Raw genomic sequence first — 20,796 nt, forward strand, 5'->3', positions numbered from 1 at the left:
TTCTTTATTACGTTAAAAATAAAAATGCACAAAAAAAATTATAAACCTCTATCCATGTGAAAAGCAAAAATATTATGGGTTCCAAAATGCACAAAAAAGATATGTTCAGAAAATGTAAAAAAAAAAGGTTGGTCTTTTGATATTCGTAAGGCTCCACGGAATAAAGCAAATATAATATGGTTACAGCACAGTGAACGCTGTTACAATAAATCTGAAAGAAAAACAAATAATAATAAAAGTTATTTGAGATGTATCCAAAATGATGACATCGAAATTAACAATTCATTCTGCCTAAAAAATAAAATTGATGGGAAAAATAATAAGTAAGATAAGAAACCTAAGTTATGACTTTTATAAGGAGGAGACAAAAGTATCTGAAAGTCATTAATTATTACGTTAGAGATTTTAAGGACACCCTGTTCCTTCAGGAGAGCACCTGTCATACCTATGGGTAGTGTGTGTGTGTGTGTGTGTGTGTGTGTGTGTGTGTGTGTGTGTGTGTGTGTGTATATATATATATATATATATATATATATATATATATATATTTATTTATTTATCTTCACGTATGTACGGTCCATGATACCAGTGTAGCAGTCAGGATGGTAGACCCTAGAGCGCTGCATATATGATCCCCCATGTAAGAGCCTGATGTCATCTTGATTCATTCAGTACATTTACTTACCCCGCTTATCGCCCTCATCACACCAAAGTGTGGAGGAGCCACAAGTGGTTCTTTACACTGTGAGAATGCCACGGGTTGCGACATGTTCCTTCACCGCCGCGGCACTAAAGTATTCTCCTGGCCGTCCGCCAGCTCTAAAAGTCAAACATTACCTGCCAGAGTGCATTAGTCGGGTGTCAGTGATGTCCCAGGGCTCGCTGTCCCATAAACATCCAGTGAAATTATCTCTTGGCAAGAGGCTGGCGGCCCCACACTCCACAGATGTCAGTCAACTTTATGTGTGCGTGTGTTTTAATGGGCAGCGCAAAGGCAAAATCCTCTGAACTCAATCAAAAAGCACTTCTCCAAAACTGGGACCAAACTCAAAAAAATGCAAGCGCGGCTCCAAAAAGGCAACAACTTCTCTCCCTTTTTTATTAATTATGCTTTTTAAGGAATATTTGGAGTTCATGCCGCGGTATAAATCCATGGGAAATCTTATCCTTGGCCTCCCCGCTTCAACTTCTTTGTAAGATTTGGGGTAGTCATAAATTATAGTGTCTGCACTGAATTAATGGTAAGAAATTTACAGCCGGTCAGCGATGGAGCCACCATGGCAGACTATGAACATATTGCATAAATTTACATGCATCCCAACCTCACAGCCCTGCGACCACCACGGGCGTCACAGTGTCCTCACAGGGCCTCAGAATGCTGGTCCTACAGGATATTTTATCAAAGAGAATGATAAAATAATAGTAACATTTCAAGCTTTTGTTCTGTGTTCAAATAATATTTTGCAGCCTAAAGCATGAAGGCATATTTGCACAGTTTTATTACTTGACCAAAACTGAAAGACGCCTAATTTTGAAAGGTCCTGCAACTATCTGCCATGGAACTGTATAGTCATGTGGCTGCAACACATGAACCCAGTCCTCATAAACATGTTGTGAGGCTAGATAGTACCTGTCACATATGGCAGCATTCATGTTACTGAAATCCATGTTAAAGACGACCAGTTGCTTGCTCAGAAAAATTGAGTCAAATATCTTGTCAAAATCCCGACCTCCCCTTGATTCTGCCGCTCTTTTCTGTTTTACACTGCCTCCCTCCACTGCAGAAATATTTACATTTGTTGCTTTTGAAGCGCATTATGTGAAATCTCTTCTTACAATGCATTGTGCGATTCTTCAAAGTCTTCTCTGGGGTGTGCACTTTCACGCCTCCTTCCTAGACCATGCCAATCACAACTCAACAGCGTCTCAGACTGCTAGACTGCTTGGTCAGCAGAGATTTCACATATGGCGCTCTAAAAATGACAAATGTGAATATCTCCACAATGGAGTGAGGCAGCACAAAACAAAAAAGAACAGCATAATCAGGGTATCTTAGGGATTTCTACAAGGCATTTGACGCAAGTTTTTTAACAAGTGACAGGTCCTCTTTAAAAAGACACTTTAGTAATTTTTTTTGTTAGTGCAGTAAAAGCATAATTAAAGAATTGTGTAGATGATGTTGTGTTTGACTTGTGTGCACCTGTTTTAGTTTATGTGTAGGTTGTCTGTCACTTTGATCCCTTCTTCCCCTCTACTATGGTTCCCCTAGTGCAAACTACATTTCCCACAATGCCTCTGTCTTACCTGAAGGGGTTGAGTCTCACTACAGTTCACTTTATTTTAGTAATATCTAAAGGCAACAGTGATATATCAGAGACATAGTTCTGCTCAACCTGATGACTCACATTGTGGTGTCTGTATAATGTGTATCTTCACACTACAGAGTCTTGTAATATCTCATATAATGCAGTTTCAACACATATTTTCTGCCTTCTGCTTGTGATAGGCTTCTCCACAATAGCGCTTAGAAACTGGATGCAGGTAAGAATACACTGGACTCTCTGCACACAGCACACACTTACAGTATAGACTGATAATGTTAGTCAGTGGAATTGTAAAACTCTTCAGAAAATCGGAAATTAAATTTTTTGCTACATGGGTAACAAACAAAGAAACAATTAGAGCAAAATTTGGTGGATAAGGGAGATGTCTGAAAGCTGCCAGGAGGGATGTGATCCTGAAGAGCGTTGAAAGTTAGAGACTGATCTGTCAGCACCGCTAGATCGGCGCAGGTTGAATAATTGAGGAGCTTTGTAGAAATAATGGACAAATAAAAGACACCTAATTTTGGAGCTGTAGTAGCAGCCAACTTGATTGCCCTTCAGTTTTGCCAGACTGATGAGGATGACTTCAGGTATTTTATGTAGAAGTAATACAAGAAATAGTGACGATACAATGAAGGACACAGCAATTGCTGATTTGTGGGACAATAAATGTTCTAGATCAGTGGTCTCTATCCTGTGACTCTTTGCCTGTTGTAAAGGTATGACTCCAAGCATGATATTTCCCTACAAGCATGGCTTGCTGGTAGTTGTAGTTCCACATCAACCAGAAAGGTTGGTGACTATTGATCTAGACGTGTTCCACACCCAGCAGAACAAGTCTGATGCCTGCGAGTTCCTAAGTAATTAAGTGCAATTAAAGGGACGGCGTTGTCTGATATTTGCAGCACTTTCTATTTGTGCAGGTAAAACCACAAGGCGGAGGAGGGGGTGCAGCGCAGAGAAAGCTGCTGATTGTCTCTTAATCCGTCTCTAACCCTTGGCTGACATCTCCGGTAGATAAGCTCCACAGAATAGCGGTCTGATTTAATAAATACACATAATTAATACCTTCATCCTTGTGGCAGTGTCATTATTTGCGCACATTCTCAACAGGTAGTTGGCAGCAGAATAGACAGGGGGGGCGGCTCTCATGAAATACTTACAAAAGCCTCTAACGTGTGGACTCGTATCCGCATTGTCCTCGCCTCTTGAATGTCAGAGTAATTGGAACATAAGTAAACAGGAGAGAATCCAGACAACGAGACGCAGGTTTACTGGAAGCCGCTCACAGACAGCAAGTCTGAACATTGGGGGAGAGGCGGGCGTGCGTCAGAATTGGAGGGGCCCCCAAGGACATGTCCCCCCATATTTTACTTACATTTGTCATCAATAGCAAAGAAACTTACCGCTTTACAGCTCTAGTGTCGGAGACTTATAGTAAAATATATACATGCAGGGAGAGAAAAAATAATCTAGAAAAGTTAAATCTGGATGGAAAATGTTTGTTCAGAATTCAATGAATCGTAATCTTATAATAACTTGTAAATCTGAAGGGTCAAAATGATGAGACCCCCACAGGACCCTTCGTCCCCAGAACCTGCAGCCTCTGTGACTCATCCATATGCTGAAACCACAAGCATCCTTCTCTAATTAACATTCACTGCGCCAAGAATGCGTAATAATTAGGTTACCATACAGAAGAGACGCCACCGCCACAGAGTTGATTGAAACGCACTCAGATCCTCCTCTGTTGACCCCCCCAGCCGTGGGGCGCAGTCTGTGGGGGGATTCACGCTGAGGAGTTTATATACTGTGGCCACACATGAAGCTGAGACCACAAAAACTAATAGAACCCCTCATAGGTCAGCCACATTTACAAGGAGCGCCACTTCTACCTGGATTTATCAGGACTGGGGAATATGATTTTCTCGCAGCAGCTGTTCCATATTCTGCAGATAATGAAGAACTGGTACTTTAAGAACAGTGGCCACAATTCAGCATCTGCAAGGTTTTTTAAGGTCCTTTTCATGTTTTGTCTGGTGGTATTCGTTGACTTTTTATGGAGCCAGATTCTTCAAAATGGCGTAGACGGTTCATAAATTTTGCACATCATCAACAATGCTCTTTATTTTTGCCTTTTGTCCTTTTTGCAACTATTTAACACAAAACCATTTAAAATAGGTCACGTTAGTGTACAGCAAAAAAAAAAAAATCTGCCCAAAACTTTAATTCAGCCAAAGACTGGAGTGAGATACGTACAATTTTTATATATTTAAAGATTTTTCTTTATTTTCATGACTATGAAAATTGTAAATTCACACTCAAGGCATCAAAACTATGAATTAACACATGTGGAATTATATACTTAATAGTGATGAGCGAATATACTCGGAAAGTATTCAGACCCCTTTAAATTTTTCACTCTTTGTTTCACTGCAGTCATTTGGTACATTCAAAAAAGTTCATTTTTTTCTCATTAATGTACACTCTGCACCTCATCTTGACTGAAAAAACAGAAATTTAGTAATTTTTGTAAATTTATTAAAAAAGAAAAACTGAAATATCACATGGTCATAAGTATTCAGACCCTTGGCTCAATATTGAGTAGAAGCACCCTTTTGAGCTAGTACAGCCATGAGTCTTCTTGGGAATGATGCAACAAGTTTTTCACACCTGGATTTGGGGATCCTCTGCCATTCTTCTTTGCAGATCCTCTCCAGTTCCGTCAGGTTGGATGGTGAACGTTGGTGGACAGCCATTTTCAGGTCTCTCCAGAGATGCTCAATTGGGTTTAGGTCAGGCCTCTGGCTGGGCTAATCAAGAATGGTCACAGAGTTGTTCTGAAGCCACTCCTTTGTTATTTTAGCTGTGTGCTTAGGGTCATTGTCTTGTTGGAAGGTGAGCCTTCGGCCAAGTCTGAGGTTCAGAGCACTCTGGAAGAGTTTTTCATCCAGGATATCTCTGTACTTGGCCACATTCATGTTTCCTTCAATGGCAACCAGTCATCATGTCCCTGCAGCTGAAAAACACCCCCATAGCATGATGTTGCCACCACGTTTCACTGTTGGGATTGTATTGGGCAGTTGATGAGCAGTGCTTGGTTTTCTCCACACATACTGCTTAGAATTATCACCAAAAAGGTCTACCTTCGTCTCATCAGACCAGAGAATCTGATTTCTCATAGTCTGGGAGTCCTTCGTGTGTTTTAGCAAACTATGCTGGCTTTCATATGTCTAGCACTGAGGAGAAGCTTCCGTTGGGCCACTCTACCATAAAAGCCCGACTGGTGGAGGGCTGCAGTGATAGTTGACTTTGTGGAACTTTCCTCCATCTCCCTACTGCATCTCTAGAGCTCAGCCACAGTGATCTTGAGGTTCTTCTTTACCTCTCTCACCAAGGCTCTTCTCCCACGACTGCTCAGTTTGAATGGATGGCGAGTACTGCAGAAATTCTGTTGTACCCTTGGCCAGATCGGTGCCTTGCCACAATTCTGTCTCTGAGTTTCTTGGCCAGTCCCTTTGACCTTATGATTCTCATTTGGTCTGACATGCACTGAGAGCTGTGAGGTCTTATATAGACAGGTGTGTGCCTTTCCAAATCAAGTCCTATCAGCTTAATTAAACACAGCGGGACTCCAATGAAGGAGTAGAACCATCTCAAGGAGGATCACAAGGAAATGGTCAATGTCACGCCTGCCGCACCTCCATCTCCTTCGCAGCATACTTACCTGTCCTGGTGCGCTTCTTCCTTTGCTGCTGCTTCGGCTAGGTCCTCCTCTGGCTCCCGGCATGTCCGTCCGCTCCTGCGTGCTCCTGGCCCGTCTGCTTGCTGCTTGGACTCCTCACTTCCGGTCTCCTCGCCGGCTCTTGGTTCCCGGCGGCGGCACATGCGCACTCCTTCCTCCGGCTCCAGCAGCGCACGCGTACTTCCACTGGTTGCCCTTCTCTCTCTTCGGTCCTCCTTTTCTTAAATGCCGGTGGCTTCCTGACCCGGAAGTTCAAGGTACGCTTCCTTTATTAGCTTGCCTCTTCCTCTGACCTTTGCCTGCTTATCTATTGTACTTCACGTTAGACTCGGGTCCCTCTCCTCTCTGAGCTTGCATAGTTTCTCCATCAGTCTGTTCTGTATACTTCCTGACTCCCTGCCCTATGCTCTCCTTCATAGATTCCCTCTCTTTTGTCCCTTTTTGCCCACAGTCCTACCGTGTCTATTTCCACTTTATTCCGTTTCTCCCAGCCTCCAGTGTGTTCTCCCTCCATCTCCCTCTTCCTGTGCCAGTTCAGTCTCCCCTGGTACCTCCAGCTTCCGCCACCTTTCTCTTCTCCTTCCCCTAGTGCTTCTCCTTCATCCTGTCCCTGGGTATCAGCATCCACGGCGATAGTCTCCTTTTGGCCTGCCCCTGACACTTCCTGTATAGGGGGTGGTCTACCAGGTCAGCTCACCCTGAGGAGTTTCGTTGCCGTGGGCTACCGGGTTCACCCTAGGAGTTCCGCTAATCCTTACAGTCAGCATGTGACTTAGATATGAGTGTCTGAACAAAGGGTCTGAATACTTATGACCATGTGATATTTCAGTTTTTCTTTTTTATTAAATTGGCAAAAAATCTACACTTCTGTTTTTTTTCAGTAAAGATGGGGTGCAGAGTGTACCGTATATTTAATGTGAAAAAAAATGAACTTTTTTGAATTTACCAAATGGCTGCAATGAAACAAAGAGTGAAAAATTTAAAGGGGTCTAAATACTTACCTTACCCACTGTGTGTCTGTATATATATATATATGTCATGTTTACGTAATAAACTTGTACCTTTTTATACATCACTTATTGGACGTATTGCTCTGGTTTTTTTATTGTTTTGCTCAGTTTGGAGCGTCCCCTCCTCTTGTTCTCCATTGGGCCCTCAAACATGGGTACAGGATCCCCTTGCAGCTTTTAATTTATGGTCTCTGTTTTGCTCTTTATTCTCCTTTATGACTTATGTGCATATAATGAGTATCATCACTTATGTCTTGTTGTTTGCTGATGACTATCTTTACCTATGTCTTGTTGTGTGCTAACGACTATCCTCACCTATGTCTTATGTGCGAACAACTATCTTCACCTATGTGTTATGTGCTAACAACTATCCTCACCTATAGGCTGAGTCACACATAACGATATCGTTAACGATATCGTTGCAACGTCACGCTTTTGGTGACGTAAGCAACGATCCCACTAACGATCTCGTTATGTGTGACAGCGACCAACGATCAGGCCCCTGCTGGGAGGTCGATGGGAATGATCAGGACCTTTTTTTTGGTCGCTGATCACCCGCTGTCAGCGCTGGATCGGCGATGTGTTCACTTGTAACCAGGGTAAATATCGGGTTACTAAGTGCAGGGCCGCGCTTAGTAACCCGATATTTACCCTGGTTACCATTGTAAAAGTTTAAAAAAAAACAGTACATACTCACATTCTGATGTCTGTCACGTCCCCGGGCGTCCACAGGGTTGACTGTGTCAGCGCCGGCCGTAAAGCAGAGCACAGCGGTGACGTCACCGCTGTGCTCTGCTTTACGGCCGGCGCTGACACATTCAGTGCAGGGAAGCTCTCGGCAGCAGCGCGTGCATTACCAGCGCTCCTGCCGAAAGCAGTTTTAACCCTGTGGACGCCGGCGGGGGACGTGACAGACATCAGAATGTGAGTATGTACTGTTTTTTTTTTAACTTTTACAATGGTAACCAGGGTAAATATCGGGTTACTAAGCGCGGCCCTGTACTTAATAACCCGATGTTTACCCTGGTTACCCGGGTGCTGCAGGGGGACTTCGGCATCGTTGAAGACAGTTTCAACGATGCCGAAGTCGTTCCCCTGATCGTTGGTCGCTGGAGAGAGCTGTCTGTGTGACAGCTCCCCAGCGACCACACAACGACTTACCAACGATCACGGCCAGGTCATATCGCTGGTCGTGATCGTTGGTAAGTCGTTTAGTGTAACGGTACCTTATGTCTTATGTGCTGATGACTATCCTCATCTTTGTTTTGTTATATGCTGATGACTTCTTCACCTATGTCTTTTTTTCCTCCCAGGATACAACCACATCAGTGCGGGTCGGTCTCATGATGGAGGAGATGATCTTCAACCTTGCGGACACTCATCTGTTCTTCAATGACCTGGAGGTGAGTGTCCCCAGTCCCAACATTATTAAAGTTATTACATGATATACGCTGAGGATCATCGTTACAAATATATAGAGGGGGGAAAGATGAAAAAAAAAATTTTAATTGTGACAACCAGGATTAAAACCTCTATCAATACATTACAGGCTACATCTGGACAACCATACAGCAGTACAAAATAAAAACAAGTTTCATATAAATCATATAACATTGTGACCTCTAATTGTGTGTGATAAATTCAAGACGAGTCTAAAAGGATTTTCCCACTAAATGTATTGCCTGTATTCTGAGTAGGAGATGATTGCTGGGGGTCCAACTGATGGGTCCCCCACTGATTATAAGAACTAATTATTAGAGCTGAGATCCCAAATGTCTCTGAATGAACAGAATAGTAGTGCACATGTGTAAATTACTACCCAATTCAAGTCTATGGGACTGACAGAACACCTATTTCCATTTGGCCCGTTGAAGTCAATAGAGCTGTGGTCACACGTGTTTACAATGGCTCCTTTAAAACAGCAAACAATGGAAATCCTTTTCTAAGAATCGGAGGGGGTCCTAGCAGTCAGACCCCCAGTGATCATACATTTATCACCTAAACTGTGATAGGACTATTTTACCAGAAAGACAATGTTAAAAAGTCTGTTGTTTTAATTTTTTCTAAATTAATTAATAGTGGACATGAAACTAAGAAGCTTTGTAATATTTCTTATCAGAGAAATCCGCTTCTTTCTCTTTCTTGACTGATCTTTCATTCTCAAAATTCTCAGTTCATGGGTAAAATCTGTGTTCAGTGAATACGTATTTCTCCATTACTGAGATAGGAGATGGCAGTTGGTGCTTATAAAGTTCTATGGAGAACTGTAACTACCATATCAGGAGTACTTGCCGTAGAATGTTTGTCTTTGCTACTAGCTCCTCCCTCCTCCATAGAATCTTATGAGCACAACTGTCATCTCCAATCTCAGTAATGGGAAAATCGTTAGTCACTGAAGACAGATGATTAATCAGTCCAGGAGGAGCAAGAAGCAGATTTCTCTGATAAGATATATTACAAAGGTGCTTATTTTCATGTGTATTATTGATTTATGAAATATAAATTGAAATAACGATGACCCTTTAAATTTAAAGGGTTTTTTTTATTAACTATTCTAATGCTATTATTAACGCCTGACCTTTTCCCAGAGTCACAAGCAATATTAGCGGGCTTGTCAGATTGTCGGGGTGAGGGATCTGTGCTTTTCCGAGGCATCTGCTCATCATATATATTTGATTACACACCTTGCTAACATGAGGGTGGAAAGGACGTCTGCTCATCTAATTGTGGGAAATGAAGGTTAATGACTTGTACAGGTGAAAAGTCTTAGTCTGCTCCATCTGCACAGACACAGGGATTCACTCGCCAATTAACCTGATGTTTACCCAGCGCTGAAACAACACGGACGCAATCCCGTCCTTCCTGCCGCGTCCATTTCCACCAAATCATTTCCTAATTTTCCTTCTTTTTGGTAATCATACTGCAACTTCCTGCCGGGGGTCAGAGTTCATTGTGGGATCATTGATTCCTCTACAGCATCGGTGGGGAAGGGGTCCGATCCATAATGAGCGTATAATTAAAGTCAATCACTTTATGCTTTTACTATGGCATTATTATTAATCCACAGGTGGAAGAGGCCCCTGTGTAAAAACCATATAAGGCCCCTTGCCATCCAATAACTTATCGCAACGCACATGTTTTGGAGGTGGTAGTGGCCCCCTTACCTCCTGGGTACCTATGCGGCTACACAGGTTGCACCAATGATATGTCCGCACCTGTATTAATTCAAAACAAAAAAAAAAACCTTTAAGACCCATTGAAATGAAGTGATTGTCCTCTGTGTGATCTTCCCATTCTTTAAATAAAGGCACAGACAATTTACACGAAGTGACCAGAAATCCCCCAAAACCTTCACCGCTACTTGTTTTTAAGATGATAATTAATTCCAGATTTAAAAAAAAAAATTATCCGGAAACTTTTGCAATTCATTGGACATCTGACCACAAAGACCAGATCCCCGGCCAGCAGCTGGCAGCGTCCTCTCCGCACACATCCTTCGGCCTCGTTCTCCCGCATGTTGTCTGTTTATGCATTTACCCCGTATTCCCGATGCAGGAGCTGTGCTCACTGGGAGCAGAACCAAGAAAATCGCTCTGGGGTTGGATTATTCATTTTAGGAAATAAATCTTTACACCCCTCCCCTCCACCCTTTATTCTTTAATTTTTTTTCTAATTGTACATTGTGACTTCACGTTCCAGTGTCCTATATCCTAATATTTGTATTTCGGGCTGCCAAAATGTTGACGTCTGTTTGGCGCAATTGATTCGAGCGACGCAACATGGCGACTTCTGCAAAAAAAGGGAGGTAAAAACTAAAGCAGGCAGAAACTGCCCGAATTTTATCACCGTGATTAATTGTCTGTATCTTTTTAGACAACTTAAACATTTTTCTCTTTGTTCCGCCAAAATTTTGGTGCAATTTGGAGACTAATTTTCTTTAAGACACTTTTCAAAACTTTGAAACAAGGTTCACAACTTTTCTTATCTCCAATCTTGAGACCTTTAACTCCTGGCACTTGTAGGGAGTAAACTTTACATCACTTGAATTATTCGTCTGGTTTAGACCTGTGGCTTTTTTGCTTGGTGCCAGCGTGTAATCCAGAATCCTACTTGCCAGACCCGAGGTCCCAATCAAAGACGTCTGTGCGAGTAGGGAGCGCCACCACGTGGCGACACAAGTTTTTCTAAGGCATTCTCCAGACATCTGCCCCGCAGACATATCCCACTGCCAAGTACCTGCATCACACAAGAGCGGATCCACAGATGTGTGGGCTGATGCTGTAACAACGTGTGGAAATAGGATTTCCAGCGGATTGAGGGATCGTGCCAATTAACAGCAAGTGTGAGGAGAATTAATTGCACACAAGGTCGGATGGCGCTTTGCGAAAAATTTTTACATTTTTCTGGATCTTTTCAATCAATGTATGTTGCGTCCCATATTTCCGGGACTGTAGATCGTTCTGGCGTGGAAGGAGTTACCACTGTTTCCGCATCTAATGTGATTGCAGGGAAGATCTGATAAACAGGGAGTTAAGATTCCTCAAACAAACAGCTGTGAGCGGCGAAACTCAATAACGACCAGTGCGTTCCCTTTATTCAATTATGGGGGAATCAGGTTTACACATTATCCTGTACAGCCATGTAGAAAGTCTTACATATTTCACATTACCCGCCAGTAGAGCAGCGCCATCCCGTGGACACATATATAGACACAGCGGCGACTGGCAAGATTGGCCACTTTCTTCACTTTGGCACATTGTCTGGGAAAAATGGTGGAATTTTCCTGACATTGAAATGGGGTTACAGTCGTCTCAGGTTAGCCAGTCTTATTTACTAATGTCCAATATTTTCCCCATCTTAAAAGTCTGTTTTCTGTCTGTGATATGCTTTACATTCAGATATTACAAAACCAGCTACTGCTTTAGGCGTTTTTGAGTCTCTTTGCTGAGTTTTCACTAAGCGGAAATTCAGTTTTTGAAGAGTTTTGAGATTTGGAGGAGAATTTAGAGAGTTTCAGTTTAGTTTCTGCTCCCAAAAACGCCTCATGCACACATAGTTTTAGGGTGTGTGCACATGTTGCGGATTTGGCTGCAGATCTGCAGCGGATTTGGCACTGCGGATCCGCAGCAGTTTTCCATGCGGTGTACAGTGCCATGTAAACCTATGGAAAACCAAATCCGCTGTGCACATGCTGTGGAAAATTCTGCGCAGAAACACAGTGGTTTATTTTCCGCAGCATGTCAATTCTTTGTAAGGAATCCGCAGCGTTTTACACGTATTCCACTACAGGAATTCGCAGGTGTAAAAACGCAGGCGAAATCCGCACAAAATCTGCAGAAAACCCGCAGGGAATCCGCACGTAAAACGCAGGTCATTTTACCTGCGGAATCTGCAGAATCTGCTCTGAAAAATCCGCAATAGAATCAGCAACGTGCGCACATACCCTAAAGGTTTGTTAACACAGCATATCTGGTGCGTAAAATATGCAGTGTTTTACAGTAGCAGCATAATCAAGAAGATTTCTAAAATCTCATGCACACATCATAGGGTGTGTTTTTTTTCCATACATATTTTGAGCCCTGCTATGTTTTTTGCTAAGACGCAACATGTTGATTCTTCCAATATTTTTGCAGTGCTTTTCACCCATTCAAATAAATGAAAAACACAAGTGAAAACGCTGCCAAAAATGCAGTAAACAAAAGCGACAAAAACACACATAGAATCATTGACTGATAGAGGTCCACTCCAGGGTCATGATTTCCAACCCCCTGCTTAATGCAGCGCAGGATTCACTAAACCATCTCAGACAGATCCAGCCTCTGTGTGAACACTTCCATTGAAGGAGAACTCACCATTTCTCGTGGCAGCCTGTATCACTCATTGATCAGCCTCACTGTCAAAAAGGTTTTTCTAATATCTAATCTGTGTCTTCTCCCTTTCAGTTTTATTCCATTGCTTCTCGTGTTTCCATGTGCAAATGAGAATAAGGAAGATCCCTCTACACTATGACAGCCCTTCAGATATTTGTAGACAGCTATTAAGTCTTCTATTAGCCTTCTTTTTTGCATGCTAAACATTCCCCAATCCTTTAACCGTTCCGCGTAGGACATACTTTGCAGTCCACTCACCATCCTGGTAGCTCTTCTCTGAACTTGCTCCAGTTTTTCAATGTCTTTTTAAAAATGTGGTGCCCAGAACTGTACACAGTATTTCAGATTATGCCTGACCAAGGAGGAGTAGAGGGGATAATTACTTCACGTGATCTAGACTCTATGCTTCTCTTAATACATCCTAGAACTTTGTTTGCCTTTTTGCTGCTGCATCACACTGTTGACTCATGTGCAGTCTCTTTCACACATGCTTTTGCTTAGCTCTTTTCCTCCCATAGATGTAATTTCCGTTTTTCTTGCCCAGACATATCCTTCCACTTTGGCTTTCAATGCAGATAAGAAATACTGAAAAATTGCCACATGTGAACATATCCTTAGGGTATATACAAAGTAAGTTATTTTTAAGGAATTTTTGGAGAAGAAAATTAGGCTCTCGAAATAACCTTCAAAAACTCAAAACTAGTCAAACTTTGAAGTTTCTGCAGCAAAAAGACTCAGTATACACATATCCTTAAGGAAATGTATTCACAAATTCTTATAGAAACTGGAAAACCCATAGATTTTGAAGCAGAAGACCCTACAGAAAAACGAAGACTGTGTTTTCCCTGAAGCGCTTCTATTCACACTTTTTGCTCCACCGTTTTGTTTCGTATTTAACATAGTAGTAGCTTCAAGCTGGCAGAAGGACGGACCGATCATTCCTTTTAACACTTTAATTGCGTTTGGAAGCCTGAAGCTGTTGAAAAAAAAGACGATACATGTGCACAGCAAGTGTTCTTTACTTGCACTCCTGGTTTTGGCTTACAAATACTGGTGTAAAATACTGACCAAATACTGAAAGTGTGAACGTGGCCTTATACTTCAGTGAGCGCTGGATAATTGCAGAATGCTTACGTTGTCTTTCCTTCCGGGGGCACCATTCTTTCAATTTCCGTAGGTTTTATTGATAATTCCCCCGACTTTCAGTTCTTGCTACAACAACCTGATGACGGAGGACTTTGACCGCAACCTTATTTAGCTTGGTAATATGATAGTGCCAGGCGGTGGGTTATGAGGTAGCGTCTCCCCAAGTATCACGGTGTTTTATTAACCCGGATATGTGATCGTTGCTGGTGTCGCACATCCATGTAACAATTCCATCAAAAATGAGAAAAGCAGATTCCAGTCCACACAAATACCTTTCTGCTTACATAATGCAGCCGCCAGGATGGAGCGGAAGCCGGGTGCGTGCAACCAACATCTATGTATAATGCAGGGTGGTGAGCGCAGTGGCCATCACATCCCCTCCAACATTTGGTCAGTGAATCCCCCACATACGCAGCACAAATCACTTCCTGCTATAGATTCTCCATATTTCTCATTTTTCATTTCTTGCTTTTTTAGGTCTTTTGTGCTTTACACTCAATTTTTTTTCTGCTTTTAGGAATGTGACCAGATTCACATAGATGACGTCTCCTCGGATGACAATGGTCAGGACCTGAGGTAATGAACCAGTCCCAGATACAGTTGTTGAGGATGCCTGGTGTTTACAGCGTGGAGGATGAGCTCAGTGTCAGCATAAATTAGCGGTGATAATATAGTTTAGACACCACTGCTGTGCTCCTAATGTAATATGATTTTGGTAGTAGTAGTCTTTTCGTAGCGCTGACCCCCACCCTTCTCTTGTCTCGCCCACTCACAGCACATACAACTTTGCAGCAGATGGTTTTCACAGCTCGGCCGCAGGAGCAAATCTCTGTCTGGGATCTGGGGTCCATGGGGGAGTTGACTGGATGAGAAAGTTGGCTTTTCGTTACAGAAGAGTGAAGGAGATGTACAGCACCTACAAGAACAATGTTGGAGGTGGGTGACACAAAGAGCATCGGGCTGGAGTCATTGCATCATTCACCATATAGCCCCTCTGATAATATATATGTGATGTCACTGTACTCCCATAAACCTAGGGGAGAGCAGAGATGGCGGCACTCGGTCATTGATTGAGGAGCCAGAATTTGCCCATTGAAGCTGGACTGGGGCGGATACAAGTGGTACACGTGGGTCCAGGATCCCGACCAAAGAGACAGAATTATCAGTTTCCGTATTTTCTCTTCTGTTGCATTTCCCCCTTCACCTTATTGGACTTTCTCTATCATAAATGTATCCCGCTTTAAGCGGTGAGGGTTAACATCAGCGTCGTCTGCCCTGTCCCAGCGTGGTTCTCGAACATTTATCTCCAACTCTGATCTCATTGTGTGACAGTAATAAGATTATGAGCATTTTCACAGATTGATCTTATTTGTTGCCGCAGTCGTTTATCGCGTTTAATTATTTCTGCCGATTTCTAAAAACCTCCAGAATCTTGTGTAATGCTCTGCCTCGTGACTGAAGCGCGTCAGCTCCTTTAATTTATCTCGGGTTCACATTAAACTTCAGGCCAAAAAACTCAATTTAGCGACTTCTTGTAAAGAGCAATTCTGACATCATCCCCCATTTGCTATGAAGCTCAGGAGCGGACATCAGCTTGATGGGGTACAAGAAGGGGTTAAGTGGCATTAATTCTCCCATGAAGTGGCTTTTATTGGGCATGAGTGTGTTCCCTGCGTCGTGAGCTCCTCCACTGACCATATAACCAGCGGTGACCTCCCTGACTACAAAATAAAACACATTTTAAATTAAACACTTTTTTTTTTAGGGGCTACAAGGTAATGATACTAACAGGACGCTCACCCCTAAATTTGCTGAAGAGCATTGTAATTATTGGGGGGTTTCTATAATTTCAGGTCTCATTGGAACCCCCAAAAGAGAGACGTGGCTGCAGTTACGGGCAGAGATGGAGGCACTGACTGATTTGTGGCTAACACATGCGCTCAAGGCTCTGAATCTTATCCATTCAAGGTGAGAGGGGAAAACAAATGACCATAATCTGCACATGAGCACTTCCCTCCGTGTAATCACCCCCATAGGCGCCATATTTTAGGTCCCAAAAATATATATTTTAGGTCCATAAAAAAAACCCGATAATACTCGGACCAATGTTTTCCAATAGGGCTGTTGAGTTGAGTGTGATTTTTTTCACAGACCAAATGTCCGCCAAAAAAAATCAAGCATATTTCGGATGACACTCATATATTCATGTCTATGGATTCACAAAAAAAACAATCGGATCAACTGCATAGCATCTGGTTTTTACTGATACATTGCAATTCGGTATATTTTTTTCTATTGACATCCTTAGGATAGGTCATTAATACCAGATCGGTGGTAGTGTCGGGTGTCGCACACCCACCAATCAGATGCTCCCGCTGCCAGCGGTGGCCGAATGTGCTTAGTTGCCGAGAGGAATATCACAGCTACATCAGCTGCTAAGAGGCCACAGTGGGGTTTCACATCCACCCCTATTCATTCCCATTGATAGGGGTCGGATGTGCCAGGACGTTGCCACTATGCAATGCTGTGCAGCACCATAACTTATTTATTTTACTCGTTTATATAGCGCCATTAATTCCACAGCACTTTACAGATATTGTCATCACTGTCCCATTATCAGGTCACACTCGGCCATGCAAGTCAATGAGTTTATGGAAATCATCAGACTGGACTCGGACGACATCTGACACAATGGAGAAGATGGAGACTTTTTTTTTTCCGTCTTCTCCTCATCCGGGAAAATCGGATCACACTCTGCTCAAGCTCTGATCAGAGTTGGATTAGCATAATTGGACAGATTCTCTCGGATGATATATGCTGTTGGTTGTCATCCCGTCCTAAGGATGTCATCAATATTAAAGTAATGGACAACCCTTTTAATATAGCAAACTGTATTTGGTTTTGTAAATTTTAATAACTGCTGAAAATTGGACATTTTTCTTTTCTACGCCCTTGTGAATTTTGCTTTATAGTCTCAACTCTCACACTTGTTTTTCATTTTTGCTTCCATCTTCAGGCCGAACTGTGTGAACGTGCTGGTCACCACAACCCAACTCATCCCAGCCATCGCCAAAGTCCTTCTCTATGGGTTGGGCACTGTCTTCCCCATTGAAAACATTTACAGTGCAACAAAGACAGGTATGTTCCGCCTATGCGGAGCCGCCCAGTTCCAGCCTGTCAGGGCCCAGCACTCGGGGGAAAGGCTCCTCGGGTCTATACTTAGTGGTCACATTATTTGGGCCCCTCTCTCACTGTAATATGATGAGATGTCTGTCTGTGCAGGGAAAGAGTGCTGCTTTGAGAGAATAATGCAGAGGTTCGGGAGGAAAGCTGTGTATGTCGTAATCGGAGATGGCGTGGAGGAGGAACAAGCGGCAAAAAAGGTAAGATGCCCCCCCCCAACACCAGATCTAACCGCAGCCTGAAACTTAATAATCTAGTTCTGTCTGTATAGTTGTTTCCAGAGCAATTTCCTCCAGCAAATCCCCTGCTTTACTCTATGTCCCCTGATAACAACCGCTTCCTACAGAGTAATTTCCAGACAGGAGCAGCCGCTGTATTCAGTGCTCCCGAGCTGGACACAGAGGAGACTGTTACTGCAGTCACCCCCAGTGTGAAGGGTTCAAGGACTCTGATCGCTTCCTACAGATCAGAAGACTGACAGCTTTATGTCAGGACACAGATTAGGTTTATTGTGGCGAATGGTGTAAGAGTGGCTACAGTCTGACCCCCTAAAAAGATGTAGACGCAGCAGCACAGACAGATCCAAACATGAACCAGATGTCTGCACGGTGTCAAGTTTAGATCCATCGGAAAACAAAGCAAAAAAAATAAAGTAAATGAACAGTACATGGGGTTTTTATAGATCTAAATAGCATCCAAAAACCTACTTTAAGGCCATGCGCACAAATTGAGTGTTGGCAGGAAAAGCACTATTTAAAATACATAGATTTTTATGTGAGTCGTTCTTGCATTTTCTTCCCCCCATTCATTTAGATGGGTGAAAAAAGCTGCAAGAATGCTAACAGAATTCACATGATGCAGATTTGAGAAAAAGCGTTGGTAGTTCAAGGAAAAAATAAGCAGCATGAGATTTCAGAAATCTCACTCACTTTGCTGGTACTGTAAAACGGTGCGTTTTTTCTGCAAGAAAAAAATGCAATGTGTGAACAGACCCGAATGCTTCATTCCTGCATAGTTTAAACTCTGCAAAAGGCCTCATGGAGATGTCTGTCATTTTTCACGTACGCAAAAAAAAAAGGTACAAGGGGGTTTTTAATCAGTGTTTGACTAGTATTTTCCATCAGAGTTTCATCAATGATTTTCATATATGGAATAATAATAAATAAATTTAGAAAGCTCATTTTATATATTAGGCCGGGGTCACACTTGCGAGTAACACGCGCGAGTCTCTCACATCAATACCCGGCTCTCGGGACCGGAGCGTTCAGCTGCATAGACATACATGCAGACGCATGCTCCGGTCCAGAGTGCCGGCGGCAGCGCCGGGTATTGATGAGAGTCTAGCGTGAGATTCTCGCATTGCACTCGCAAGTGTGACCCCGGCCTTAATCAGGTAATCGCAGACAGCATACGGATCGTACACCGATGCCATCCCTGTGCTGTCCGTGATTTCCATTTGTATTGTCCGTATTTGTTTGTCCGTGATTTCATTTTCATTTGTGACTCGTGTGAGTGATTTTGATCCGTGACTCTGAACAAAAACGGACATGTCCCTGTAATTTTTTTTTGCAGACGCACTGTCCATGAAAAACAGTGAACAGCCCCATAGACTTGTAATCGGTGCGTGTACCATGCGTTAAAAACTGACTCCTGAATGAGGCCTTAAATGTGCTGAACTTAACAATTAAAGCAAAGTTGATGCGATTTGATAAAAACTCCCTTCCACCGATTGTTTTTTTTTTTTTTCTTTTAGATTCTTATAGGGAGACGGAAACAATACATTTCTGCCCAGAAAATAACAAATTACAAGCATCACAAATCCACACCAAAAATGCATAAAACAAATAAAAATCTATAGAAACACCATATTCAGAACAAATTGACATTGCATATTTTGGTGCTGAAATAAAGCAATGTTTTTGCACTGGTCAACATGGCCTAAAAGACACATTCCTGCTCTGTTCTACAGGAAAAAAAAAAACAACTGATATCCGGGGACTCGCTGCTTTGTCTCCATCTTGTAATAATTCCTTTCTTACTTTTGCTTTTTCTTTCTGCGGCAGCACAACATGCCATTCTGGCGGATCTCCTGCCACGCTGACCTGGAGGCCTTGCGACATGCCCTGGAGCTGGAATATTTGTAGCACGACATGGACACTCAGCTGACTGTGGATGTCCAGCACAGGTGCCTAGGGCCATCAATGCCCTGAATGCTGGAGCTGCCTGGAGGCTTATACCCAACCCGGACAATTTATAAGCACAAGAGACTTGTTCCAGGCACGGATAAGGCCGCTCTGACTCCCTCCACTACTCAGTGACCCACCGGACATGATGGACAAAGGATGATTGATTTTTTTTTTTTTGTCTAATTTATAGACTTGTCTCATATCGTTGTCTTGTACTTGCGCTCCTTTTGTCAGTGGCGGCAGGCGGGGTCACATGGATTTTATTTAATAATTCCCGGGGAGCGGTACGTCTTGTACATTAGTTTTGGTTGATGACTATAACATTCTGTTTTCCACTTGTCGCTGGGACGTGGACTCTGCATGTGTCTGCAACACTCCGTCTGCGGCCGGATATGGTTTTTCTATATAAGGCAGAACGTCGTCCTGGATGAAAGGCGTTCAATAAAAAAGAAAAAAAAAAGGAAAAATGTTTACATTTTGGGGCAAATTGCGTCCTTAGTGTCCTTATTATTTTCCATTTCCACCATTGATGCCTCGTTGGTTCATCCGCTGTGACGTATGATCAGTCCTGTCGGCCCGCAATATCTCACATGTGGGAATCACAATTGTTAAAGCTACGATGCTATAATGTAGCAAAAAGGTCATCAAATTGCTCGAGGATTTTTCTTCAGTTTACCTAAAAGAATTGTCCAGCGGCAAAAAAAAAATATATATCCTGCATCGATGAAATGGTAATTGAAGTTGCTAATATACTTTATTCTGGATTGTCCTATTTTTAGAACCCCCCCTTAGGTCAACTTCTATGTCCATTCATTAGCAAAGCTACTCCCCTTAGGAACGGAGACAGGCACCCCCCTCCCCCCAAATGGTCATGTGCCAAAAGGGAGGGATGCGCCTTTTCTGTGTTGGAATGAATGCAGGAAAGGGTCCAGGCGGATTAGAGAGAAAGCCTGAAATAGGAGGATCCAAACATTTAACAATAAAGTATATTATTTTAATTATTTTACATTTTCATCAGCTATAACAAGAAATGTTTTCATTGTTGTAACTAATTTATTACTAAAACAAAAAAATAAGGAGTGTAAATAGCTTTGGCCAATTTCTGCCACTCCTATGCATAGGAGTTACCTATCTTCATGGTAACAGACTACAAACAAACCTGTGTAGTCAGATTTATTTCATTTTTTTTATGTTCCACTCCTAGTTTGAGTCAAAAAATACTGATTAAAGGGGTTATCTGTGACTTTGTTTTGTTCTTTTTTTGCTATGGGAACAAGAACTTACTGGCAGATAATAGCTGACTACCTGCCTTTTCTGTCCTGTGACAATCTC

At 42.5% G+C, this 20,796-nt stretch overlaps 1 protein-coding gene across 7 annotated transcripts in view; it reads left to right on the plus strand.

Annotated features, from left to right (window-relative positions):
* Positions 1–19,948, plus strand: part of EYA2 (EYA transcriptional coactivator and phosphatase 2) — a 186,554-nt gene extending 166,606 nt beyond the window's left edge. For all 7 annotated transcript variants that reach the window (XM_077253258.1, XM_077253255.1, XM_077253256.1 and 4 more), the window contains 7 exons: positions 8,393–8,482; positions 14,613–14,671; positions 14,871–15,031; positions 15,949–16,063; positions 17,112–17,233; positions 17,378–17,478; positions 19,342–19,948. In XM_077253258.1, the coding sequence (XP_077109373.1) occupies positions 8,393–8,482; positions 14,613–14,671; positions 14,871–15,031; positions 15,949–16,063; positions 17,112–17,233; positions 17,378–17,478; positions 19,342–19,422 (729 nt within the window). In that variant the 3' untranslated portion in view covers positions 19,423–19,948. The remainder of the gene's footprint in view (positions 1–8,392; positions 8,483–14,612; positions 14,672–14,870; positions 15,032–15,948; positions 16,064–17,111; positions 17,234–17,377; positions 17,479–19,341) is intronic.
* The last annotated feature ends 848 nt before the right edge of the window (positions 19,949–20,796 follow it).

Source organism: Ranitomeya variabilis, chromosome 4 (assembly GCF_051348905.1).
Source record: "Ranitomeya variabilis isolate aRanVar5 chromosome 4, aRanVar5.hap1, whole genome shotgun sequence".
Lineage (NCBI taxonomy): Eukaryota > Metazoa > Chordata > Amphibia > Anura > Dendrobatidae > Ranitomeya > Ranitomeya variabilis.